A 12483-nucleotide genomic window follows, 5' to 3' on the forward strand; every position below is an offset into this window, starting at 1 on the left:
GATTGCTTCTCTTGAGGTTAATGGGGTTGAGGTTGAAGAACCCAATGAGGTTAAATAAGCAGCTTGCTACCATTTCCATAGTTTATTTACAGAACAATGGAGGTATAGGCCAAGAATTGGAGGAGAGCTCCTGAAGATTGGAGCTAATCAAGTAGTTGACATTTTGGAGAGAGAGTTTTTAGTGGAAGAAGTATGGGCTGCTATTAAAGATTGTGATAGCAACAAAGCCCCGGGTCCAGATGGGTTTAATATGCTTTTTTTCAAAAAAGCTGGGAATTTTTGCAAGATGACATCATGAAGTTCATGGAGGAGTTTTACAGTAACAGTAAATTGGGATATGAGGTAAATTGTTCCTTTGTTACTCTTATCCCCAAGAAGGAAAACCCTAATTCTCTTACTAATTACCGGCCTATTAGTTTGATAAATTCTCCCTACAAAGTGTTGGCTAATAGACTCAAGCAAGTACTGCCTAGTGTGATTGATAAGGTTCAGTTTGCTTTTGTGGAGGGAAGGAATATTTTGGATGAAGTGCTTATAGCAAATGAGGTGGTGGATTGGTGAAAAAAATCAAAGAAGAATGGCCTCATTGTCAAACTGGACTTCCAAAAAGCTTATGGCACGGTTAATTGGAATTGTTTGCTGCAGATGTTATCCAGTTTTTGGTTTGGATCAAGATGGATTCGCTGGATGAAAGAATGTGTGGAATTTGCTCGAATTTCTATTTTGGTCAATGGCTCACCGTCTGTTGAATTTTGTCCACAAAAAGGACTTAGATAAAGCGATCCTCTTTCATTTTTTTTGTTTAATGTTGTTGCTGAGGGGCCGAATATTTTGCTGTCAAGAGCTAAGGAGCTGAGGATTATAAAAGGAGTGGTAGTGGGTAGAGGGGTTAATATATCTCATCTCCAGTTCGCAGATGACACTATCATATTTTGTGAGGCTAATTGGTCTGAGATTGTGGCTGTGAATCACATTTTGAGATGCTTTGAAATGGTCTTGGGATTGAAAATAAACTTTCATAAAATTTGATTTGTGGTGTGGGTGTTGAAGATGGGTTGGTGGAAGAATTTGCAGCTAAACTGAATTGTTTAAGTCATAATCTTCCTATAAAGTATCTTGGATTGCCACTTGGTGCCAATCCAGGTAGAAAGCAAGTATGGCAGCCAGTGGCAGAAATGATTAAAAAGAAATTATCTGGTTGGAAGCGTAGGATGCTCTCTTATGCCGGGAGAGTCACTCTAATTAAGTCTGTTATGTCTTCCCTACCTATCTTCTATGTGTCTTTATTTAAGATTCCGATGTGTGTGGCTAAAGAAATTGATAAGATTGAAGGAAGGTTCCTCTGGGGAGGAGATGAATCTTAAAGGAAAATTCATTTGGTAACATGAAAGGAGGTGCAGCTGCCTAGGACTCAAGAAGGTCTTGGTATCCGAAATCTCCTAGTGACTAATGAGTGCTTGTTGCTTAAATGGTGATGGAGATATGCCTTGGAATATGAAGCTTTGCGGAAATTAGTGATTTGTGCCAAATACGGTGTATCCGGAGGAGGTTGGTTCCCTTCATTGAATGGTTTTGGGTCTATTTCTATTATTTTGAGAGATATTATTGCTGTGGTACATGTAAATCCTAGGTTGTATAATTTCTTTGTGGAAAATGTGGAGCTTAGGATTGGTGATGGGAATAGGGTGAAGTTTTTGGATGATATTTGGAGGGGATTCTTAAGTCTTAAATCCCAATTTCCTAGGTTGTACCAGCTGACTTTAGACAAAGAGATCACTCTGAAATTGTAGCTTCTTATCGGGACAGCACCAATAATCGGTGCTTTAATTTTAGAAGGCCCCTTCTTGGTTGGGAGCTAGATGAGGTGCTTAGGCTGCAAAATATGTTGGGATCAGGGCCTTGCCCACATAGTGATCAAAAGGATTCCATTAGTTGGAAAGCTCAGCAGTCAGGGTTGTTTAAAGTTGGAGCTATCTATAACTGGTGCATGCAAAGTCTTGGCCCTGTGTATAGCTTACCAGATTTAGTGTGGAATAATTTTGCTCCTCCTAAGGCTAAATTTATTACCTGGCTTGCTTGGAAGGGTAGGCTAAAAACTTCTTCATTTCTTAGCAGAATTGGTGTATTGTCAGGTCCTGCAGTGTTGCCCTATGTGTTGTGTAAAGCTGATGTGGAAATTGCTAATCACCTTCTTCTATCTTGTTTCTTTGCGTGGGATGTTTGGTCTAAAATCATGCCCTATGTGACTTGATGCATTGGTGATTGGAGTGGAAGTTCAGGAAAAAGGCAAAGCAAGTTTGGAGAGTTATTTTCATCTCCGTAGTTTGGTCTCTATGGTTATATAGAAATGATTGCATTTTTAATAATACTCAGTCCTCGTTTGGTAAACATTTTGGTAGTAAAAAAGCACAAAAAGACAAAATAGGTTATATAAGCCAATAAGACAAAATGTCACATCCAAATCATAATCATTACACTTGTTCTCTCACAAAAGTCAAAAAAAATCCCAAGACAAAAACCAAATGAGGCTAAAAAAGCCAAGCTAAAAAAGTCTCAACACAAAAAAGTTGGCTACCGTAAATAATGTCAAACGAAGCTTCAGCCTGATATTGAAGATTTGTGTGAGGCAATAAAAGTTAGAGTGGTCATGTGGGTGAAGTCTTATGATTTGGGTTGTTTCTACTCCATTCATGGGATTGTCTCAAATATTAAATGGGTGAGTCAACACCTTTAAGGGTTGGAGATGATGGGTTAACTCTGTTTGTTTTGGTTATTAGGGCTATGATGGGTTCTGTGCTACTAGTTTTGCTATGCTCTGGATTGTTTGTTTTGGGTTGCTATGCTTTAGATAGTTTGTTTTGGGTTTCCGATTGTTTTGGTATCTGAGGTGTTTGCTGATCTGCTTATGATCTGTTCTTCTCTAGTTGTTGTTCTATTTTCTTTAGCTTGCTGATCTGCTTTGACTCTGTTGCTTTGGCTCTGTTAATCTGTTGCTGCTGCTGGGGCAATTCATCTGGGGCATTTGATTTGTTACTTTGGAGTTGTAGTTGGGTTTGATTGTAGTCTTGTGGAGGTTTGTTTCTCATCAACTTCTTGGCGTGTTAGCATATGATTAGGCGTGCTCTTGAGTGCCAACCTAGTTGGGATCTCTCTGTTCGCTATGATGCTTGTGTACCCTCTCTTTTTGTCTTTTTGATTGATGTAATCTTTTTCATTAATAAAATTTCTTCTTTTGTTGATCAAAAAAAAAAAAACTACTTGTATTATTAAGTTGTGTCATTGTCGTGTTCATATTGAAAAATGATCAATTATAACCCCTTAACTTATGTACAATTTAAATCTTGTTATTGTGTAATGTCAAAAAAAAAAAAAAAAAAAAAAAAACCCTTACCCATTAGCTAACATGGCTGAATGGTAGGCCATAAGGATTATAATTGATCATTGTAATCGAGTTCACTATATATTATGTTAAATGATTGAGAAGATAACATGAAATGGGACCAGATGTCATATTTTATCATTAATTTGTGACATTATTACGTGATGGCTTCGAATGGAGAGGTTGGAGAATTCTGATTATTTTGGACTCAATTCAATTATTTGGAATCTTTGCTTATTTATTTATTTATTTTTTTAAAAAAAAAAACTACCAAAAAAAATAATACTTGTTTAGTTTGATTTTTTAAAAAAATAATTTTAAATTATTTTTATTGAATTTTTTTTATATTTTAGTCAATCTTTATATTTTGCAGATGAATTTAATCAAGATATATCTAAAAAGTAAAATAAACTGATTAAAATATTTTTAAAAAATCACTAAAAATAAACAAAAATTATAACAAAAACCTGTTTGCATTTTTGTTCTAATTTTCGTTTATTTTTAGTTATTTTTTTCATATTTTAGTTAAATCTTGTATTTTTTTGATGCATCTAATCCTGATGTATCTAAAAAAAAATTAAAAAATGACTAAAATATAAATAAAAAATCAATAAAGACAAATGAAAACTGGTCCAAAAATAATTTTTGAAAATGCAAACCAAAAGTAAATTATGAGTTTTTTTTTTATTTTGTCAATTTTAATCCTAAATTTTTTTATTAGTTTTCAATATAAATATTTGCTTATTTTCGTCAAGTAAAATAGATGAAAAATAGATATTTTAGTCATTAAACTCAATAAAAATGGTATTTTAAACATTTTATGTATATCTACATTGAGTTTAATAACTAAAATACTATTTTATGTCAATTTTACTTAACAAAAATAGACGAATGATTTAGATTGAAAACAAATCAAAAAATTTAAATTTAAATTGATAAAATTCAAAACTCATAATTTATTTTGTTAGAAGCTTTAAATCCTGAGATTTTTTTTGTATTTGTCTCAATTTTTTTTAACTCTCTACTCTCTTTTTTTTTCGATAAAGTAAATTTTATTTTCATAAAGTCAGTTATTTTAAGATATAATAATTTCAATATATTGTTTTTTTTTTTTAAATGTCAAATTACAAAACTTTAAATTGTCACATAAATCTTTAAATTTGACATTTTAATTGGAGCGAAAAACTCATTTTATGAGATGTCGTGGGCTTACTTTGGACCTACAATGGTGATTAACCTTTTTATTTGTAGGATCAAATAGATGATTTATATAAAAAATTAAATTGATTGAATATCAATAATCACATAATTGAAACATATTTATGATTACAAAAGGGATAGTAAGTATAATACTAAAACCATCTATTTTTTATTTTATTTTTTTTAAAAACAAATGCAATCCAATAACTATCGATATCGGATCAACCTATTATTTTGTATGAATTATCTGCTTAGAAAATTCTCTAAAATTAAATCACTAATGTTGTGTTTGGTTGGGAGATTTGATGAGAAATTTGGAAAATGAAATGGAAAAAGTAGGTGAAATGTGAATAAAACATACTTATATTTCACCTAGTTTCACACACATTTTTCTTTTTTCTTTCCAAATTCCTCCTTAAATCCCCCAACCAAACATAGCAAAAAGAGAGCTCAAACTTTATATATATATATATATATATTATCCAATATATAATTGGATTTTTCGAGTTCAACTGGTCATCTCTTACTCATTGTGGTGTATGGGATGAAAATTGTTCTCTCAATATAATTTGAGATCCCTTTTATTGTGATGACTTGATATTCATTCCACTGAATCAACTAATTAGAGGTCAATTCCTTTGACTAAGGGATTGACATTAAGGGTTAGACACTTTTTTTAATGAGACAAATTTATAGGCATTTTTTTTAATCAATAAATTAATTAATTTTATTTTAAAAAAAAAACGAAATACACAAATAACATGAGAGATAAGTCAAAGTGCTACAAAGCATTGTATCATCGTAATAGGAACGGGCCCGAGTTTTTAACAAGAAAATCATGTTGAATAAAAATCATGTCTATGTTTATAATTCAAGACATAAAAATTTAATCCAAATTCAATTTATATTATGAAGATAATTACGAGACCTATATAGAAATGATTTAAAGAACTCACAAATCTTGACCTAAAAGGTATATAAACAATAATCATAAAAGCAAGCCAACTATACTGATGAACAATAGCGAGCATGGATTGTTAAAAAATGAGGGAATTACATAGTAGTGGGATAGATAATTTTTTTTTTTTTTACATAAACATGGAGGGGTTTGCACCCATGTTATTTGGGTAATTTTTTTATTTTTTTATTTTCTCATCAAATTGTATTGTGATTCTTCCTTAAAAAATAGTACCCCAATAAGGAATTATCAAATACTTTTAGAAGAAGTTCAAGTAGCATTTTAAAATAATAATTATTTTAAGAGACATAATATTGAGTGTTAACGTGCTTCAAAAACACTAAATAATTTATTGAACTGAAGATTTATTTAAATTTTGTCTTATTTTGACATGGGTTAGGTTTTTCTCATGTTAAAATCTCAACATAATAGAAATTAAGAGGCCTATAGGGCGTAACACGGGTCTTGTTTCGATGATCTAAACCGTTCATTTTGTAGAGCTCGCAATGTATATTGTCCCTATAAAAATTTAGAGCAACCTAATAATCATAAGCTTTTCATTTTATTACATTTGTTTCTAAAAAAATAAATGGTCTGTATTTATCAACTATTTTTTTAGAGATAAATGTGATAAAATGAAAAAGTTACGATTATCGAATCACTCTAAATTTTTTCATAGATAATATACATTTCAAGTCTTACAAAATGTACAATTCGAATCATCGAAATGAGACCTGTGTTGAGCCCTACGGACCCTTCAAGTTATATCACGTTGAGATCCCAGCATGAGAGAAGCTTAATTAAACGATTGTAGTAATAGGTTTTTCCCCCTTTCTCAATCTCTTTAATTTTGTAAAAAAATAATTTGTTTTAAAAAGAAATTTTAATTTTCTATGTATTTCTTTTTCATTTATCCTAATTTTATCTAAATCACTCAATCCAAAACAGATTATCCAAATGGAAACTCCCTGGCCTTGGGGCGAGACTATCCAAATAGAAACTCCCTGCACCAAACACAGCCTTGGTCTCTCTCTCTCTCTCCCTCCTCTCTGCTATTTTCTCACTCGTCCCCTCAGCCTCTCTCACAATGGTAATTACTCTTCTCTCTAAGGCATATATCATATACTATATGCTTCTCAACACCTTTTTAGCTACTTTGCATGTTGTCAATTTATATGTATATTTGTAACATGTCATTTTGATTATTTTTTCTCCCAAAACATAAAATAAAAAAACTAATTAATTGCGTTTGTAATTTGAATAAGTGGAAGTTGATGTTTGTCAAATATTTGAGATATTGATCAATGTAACTGCTGCTCTTGTTAATTATTCAGATCAGTTAGAGCATCTCCAAACAATTCACTACTTTTTTCAACTCAAACCCTTTCATCAAATCCTACTAAAAATTTATCCCTTATCCCAAATTTCCCTTTTCATCAAATTGATGAAAAAAAAAATCCATCTCCAATGCTTTATTTATTTATTTATGTTTTGATTGGCACTGGCTGTCTGGACCAAAGCTCGACTACCCTCGGCAAGAGTTTTTCGTAAGTGTACCACGGTTAATTTAAATATTTTTCCCAGTCCAATGCCCCCAAAGAATTCTATCCCTAAACTTTGGAGGGAGCACAACCAAGACCAAGTTGCCAACAGGCCAACCCCTTGCTGTTTAATCTTTTTAAATTTTCATCAAATTAAAGTTTGATGAAAAAAATGTGTGTCCTTTGTTTTGATGAACATTTGATTAAAAAAAATTTGTGATGATTTTTGAGCACTTTTTCCTCAAATCAAATTCAATGAAGAAAATAGTAAGGATTGGAGATGCTCTTAGGTATTCATAGCGTAGATTCTGTTATATATTAGTTTTACAGTTTGGGCCTACCAATTCTGATGCACTTCTATCATAGTTTCTGTTCTGTCGTGTTTTAAGGGTTGTTTGAACAAATGTCTCAGTCAATATTCATTCAGTGTGTGAAATTTGGTTGGATATTAAATTAATCTCTCTAATAAAAGAATAATTGCAGAATAAAGAAAGAAAATGAACACTTTCAATATGGGGAATTTTTTTAATTTTTTATTTATTTTTTATGATTGAGAACATTGGGTCTACAAAATGTGTCTGATGCAATAGACTCCTTAGTTCATGTAACATAGGTTCTAAGGTTCTCCATCTGAGTGCTAGCAAGGGGTGTGCGTGTGTGTAGTTTCTTGCTATAGGAGAATGCAAAGCAAGAAGAAATTTTACTATTTAAGTTTACATTCTTCTATATATGTCAAGAATCCCATTTCTTTCCCTGACCTTATTCCTTTTGTTTATTTTTTTTTTTGCTTGCAATGTCCCTTCCTTACTCCTCCCACTTCCATTATTGTTGTTGTGATCAGCCAAGAGTGCATGGTGTAGTGCATCCATGTAATAGGTATCACTCATAGAGAACATTGGTGTGACAACCCTACTCTATATTATGCTAATTAATCTTAATTATGCTTATAATTTTGAGCTTGATATGATTTTGAATGCTAATTATATGATTATATGTGTTTTTGAATTTCTATCTGTTCACCATAAGAAGTTTGATTTTCTATTATAAAATTTAAACTAAAGACCGTAGAGGCGACAGAAACCGAAATTGACTGTATTATTGCAATTAGCCTAATTTTTAGAGCCTACGATGAAATTTAATTAAAAATTGATTCGAATCAAAATAATCAAATTAATTCGATTTAATTAAGTTCATTTGATTAGGCCTAAGCCTTGATTAGTCAATATAATTAGTGAAACCTATATTTGTGCTAATTAGGGGCTTGACTCATATCATTGAGCTCATTTCTCACCTCTTGGTTGAGTCTATACACTTTAGAGAGGGAAAATACTTGATTTAGAGAGAGAGAGAGAGAGAGAGAGAGAGAGACCAAATTCTTAGAGAATTGACTTCAAGGTTGAAGAATTGGGAAGCTAGGCTCAAGAATTTGATAAAGTTAGAAGGATTGAAGGCTCCAAGTGAGTATTTGGACTCTAATTCATAAGTTAAAGTTCATGAATATGTTCATGAATATGTGTATTCAAGAAGAATTGGTGAATTGTTGTAGAATACAAACTTAATATGAAGAATTTGGTGCCAAAGTGCTCATGCATGCATAATTTTGTTAAGCCACATGATTTTCACCATCATTTCTACCATTTGAAATGGTATTAGAATCCATATCACACATGCATGCATAATCCATGTAGTTATGAAGCTTGGTTGCATATGTTTTGAAGTTGTCAAGATGAATATGAAATGATTTGAGAATTGGATCATGGTTTTGGACAATTGATCTCAAATTACTCATGTTCTCATGCTATATGCTGTCTTTCCATGTTTTTGTACCAAAAACACGAGCTTTGGACCTTTGAACATGAAGTTTGAGCTTCAATACAATTATGGAATTCCAGAATTCGTCATGTCCGCTTGAGTGAGGAAAGTGTCACTCAAGCGTAAAAATCAGGCTCCCAGAAGTTTTGCAAACATTGATGTCCGCTCGAGCGAGAAGAATTGCGCTCGAGTGCCCACTCACATGTTTTGACTATTGGCTCGAGTGACCAAAATCATGCTCAAGCGCAAAAAATGAGGCAACCAATACTTTTGCAGACCAAAGGGGTCCGCTCGAGTGAGAAAAGCTGCGCTCGAGCGAAGAACCCTGTTTCAGAAATTTTGAAAAGTTGTTTTATGATTCGTTTTCTGTTCTCTTTCATTTCTAAGCACTCTTAGGCATGCATTGAACATTGTAAATGAATTAAAGGTCACGAAAGAAGTCTAAGAACATTAGGCAAACTAAAAAATGGATTGAATGGTATTATGATCCAATGTGTTATGAATTATGTAGGGTCAAGTGCAAGGACAAATCAAGCACCAGAACACTGTAAGTAATATCTTAGCAAATATATTTTTGTATATGCACTATTTTCTAAATGATGCCTATGTTGTAAGGTTCTAAACTTTTGAAGTGATATTATGAATGAATATTCTAATCATTAATTTGGAATGGAATATGCGAAGTGATCGACGTATGGGTATGAAATGGGCCTAAGGCCGTTCAATATATTTTGTAAGGATGTGGATTAGGCCTAAGGCCATTCTGTATAATTGTTAAATGGGTCGAAGGCCGTTCGGGATAAGGAATTGAATGGACCTAAGGTCGTTTAGATACAAGAATGAATATGTATATGATCATGGATTTAAATGTGTGCACACAAATATGTATATGAATTAGACCCAAGGTCGTTCTGTGTTCATTGGACCTAAAGTCATTTTGTGTGTATTGGACCTAAGGTCGTTCTGTGTGTAAGTTGGATCCAAGGTCGTTTTGCCCATGATGGACCCAAGGTCATTTTGTATGCTACATGGACCCGAGGTCGTTTCGTGTTTGAGAAATGATAGAAAAGACCTGAGGTCGTTTTGCTTTATTATTGATTTCCAAACGTAATAGTGAATTATGATTGTAAGAATTTTGTTCATGAACTCCTTTGCTTTGGTAGTATTCACTGGGCGTTAGATAACCCCTTATTTATATGTATGTAGGTGAGCAGCGGGATGTCCAGCCTCAACCCCAATGAGCAATGAGAAACCAAGTTTTGAGGAGTCAACCAAGGTCACCTCACGCAAGAGGCCTTACTTTGTTTTGCTTTTCCTTTTGTTCTTTTGTGGTCACGTATGACCAACCCTATGTATAACTTTGGTTTTTGTTAATACTAGCTTTGAATGATCCTGGACTTATGTAATACGTGCATAATATGGATGCTTGTATAGTGTGAGTTATTTCATATTTGAGAATGTTTTTTGGTTGAGCCATGTATGCACAGCTCATTAGACAATCTTTGTAAATTTTGCTTCCGCAATTTGGCCCATTATTATTAAATATGATTTGATTTCTGACTGAGGCCGCAGGTAATCTCATGATTACTGGCCGATTATGACTCTAATCCATAGGGGCGGGTTGGGTCATGACAATTGGCTTGGTGAGGTGTCAAGACCATGGTTGTTAGTGTCGTATGATTTACAACTCGATTCATACGACTCGATATGATTTTCAACAAAAACAATTCGAATTGTGTTATTGAATCACAAATTGAGTGAATCGTTACGATTTATACGATTCACTTCAATTCTATTTTTGTTTTTTCTTACTTTATGCGTGAAACGACGTCGTTTTCGCTAAACTAACAAGATATGTAGAAGAGATCAATTAGTTATATTGATATATATATATATATATATATATGATGTTATATGTATATATACATATATAAAATTTAGTTATATTGATATTTACATCATTTTAAACACACTAAGTGAATTTTTATATGTATATAGATATATAAAATTATATATTATATCAAATAAAATGAATCTTGTGATTCATGATTCGATACGATTCATTATTTTAATAAAACGATTCATGATTTGACAACAATACTCAAGATATGTTGGCGTGCAACTTCTGCGTTGGCCACATTTACACATTTAGATTCCTCTACTGGATTGCTCCACTAACCCTCTTAAGTCTTGTATTAAGCTAGCTAATTATACTACTAAGGAAGGTCAATGAACTCCAACTTAATTAAGGCCATGTTTGGTAGGTGGCATTGGCGGCCTAGAAGCCTCTCAGCTTGCTAGAACTAGCCAAGTACACAATTGGGGCTGGCAAGCCTGAAGCCCAAGTCATGATTTGATGGGTGTCACCTTGGGACTAAGTGGGTAAGGCATTACATGTCTTGACCCCCCAAGCAAGAGGACCTAGTTTATGATCTTCGATAGTTTTTTTTTTTTTTTTTTCACATTGGACACCCTAGTTAGTTGTTTCCTTGTTTCTTCTCCTTCTTTATCTCTATTATTCTTTCTCTTTTCCTCTTTTTTGTCTACTACTCTATTTCTCTGCTATTTTCAATTCTCTTATTTGTTTTTCTTCTTCTTCCTCTTGTGGTTCTCTTCTTCTTCTTCTTCTTCTTCTTCTTCTTTATTTCATTTTTTTAACTTATCTGGCTATTCATTTTCCCTTGTTTCTAGCTCATTTCTTTTTCTGCTTTTATTCTCATGCTTCATATTTGCTCATGAACCACAACATAGCTTTTGGTACTTTGGTTGTTGGGAAGTATGTGGTATTCTTTGGATAAGCCATTTGTAGACGTCCCCGAACGCCCCGGGAGGAATGAGCTCCCGTTCTGTTCATTTGGGGTCACTACAGCTCAGGACTCTTAAAATTGTCACGGTTCTAAGTCTGAACCAAAGAGTCCAAATCCGGCAAATCGTTTTGAGAAAACAGATCTTTGAAAGAAGTGCCAAACATGGACTGCTTTGCCAGATACAGAGTCGCCACCTAAATGTTTTTTAATGGGAAATTTAGGAAACCCTGACTCGGTGCCAAAGGCCACATGTCCGTCATCACCAAAGTTGCCTCGGCTCGGGAACTTGGGTATGATTGGGGAAGGTCACTTCGTGAGCACCCCCGCTCGCCCGATCAAAGATCGGCCTCTACTAACCATGATATCAATTTTTGAAAACATTGTGTGTTCTTATTCCGGTTATTAGCCTAGTTTACTATGTGATGCGCACAGCATACAAATATAGACTGGATCGCCTGATTTGGAACAAAACATTTCATGTTTGTTTTTTGAAAGATGGTTTGCTACTCGCAAGTAGGCTTAAAATGCAGATTTTGCCACCCACAAGTGGGCTTAGAAAAGATGGTTTTGCCACTATCTAGTGGGCTTAAAACAAACATTTGATGACTTATTCCAATCCAAGTAACCCAACCTTCACCCACAGGCATTCAGGCAGTTATATCACATAAGCAATTAGCCTCATGGTAAGCGTGCTATTCATGGCAGTCACTCACACGTATGCAAGGATGCTAAAGCATAAAAACTCACCGAGTACTCCAAGCCAAAACAGAAACTCATTAGAAATCC

At 33.5% G+C, this 12483-nt stretch overlaps 1 protein-coding gene and 1 long non-coding RNA gene across 2 annotated transcripts; both read left to right on the plus strand.

Moving 5' to 3' along the window:
• Positions 1-303: 303 nt before the first annotated feature.
• LOC145821753 (uncharacterized) lies at positions 304-1364 on the plus strand. The gene is made up of 3 exons (XM_082918315.1): positions 304-546; positions 646-697; positions 1051-1364. The coding sequence occupies exons 1-3, from the start codon at positions 304-306 to the stop codon at positions 1362-1364; spliced, it is 609 nt and encodes a 202-aa protein (XP_082774441.1).
• Positions 1365-6490: 5126 nt separating this feature from the next.
• Positions 6491-10338, plus strand: LOC114317082 (uncharacterized). The gene is made up of 3 exons (XR_014365927.1): positions 6491-6627; positions 9402-9437; positions 10097-10338. It is a non-coding gene; the product is annotated as an uncharacterized LOC114317082 (long non-coding RNA).
• Positions 10339-12483: the final 2145 nt, after the last annotated feature.

The sequence above is a fragment of the Camellia sinensis genome, chromosome 1 (genome assembly GCF_055761805.1).
Source record: "Camellia sinensis isolate YWXY chromosome 1, ASM5576180v1, whole genome shotgun sequence".
Classification (NCBI taxonomy): domain Eukaryota; kingdom Viridiplantae; phylum Streptophyta; class Magnoliopsida; order Ericales; family Theaceae; genus Camellia; species Camellia sinensis.

What these genes read in the sequence shown, in the direction of transcription:
- LOC145821753 (XM_082918315.1), top strand. Translation starts at nt 304, where the DNA reads ATGGAGGAGTTTTACAGTAACAGTAAATTGGGATATGAGGTAAATTGT. An exon ending in AAGTGCTTATAGCAAATGAG is followed by an intron (nt 547 to 645) that starts GTGGTGGATTGG and finishes TGTTTGCTGCAG; the next exon opens with ATGTTATCCAGTTTTTGGTT. An exon ending in GATTCGCTGGATGAAAGAAT is followed by an intron (nt 698 to 1,050) that starts GTGTGGAATTTG and finishes TGGGTGTTGAAG; the next exon opens with ATGGGTTGGTGGAAGAATTT.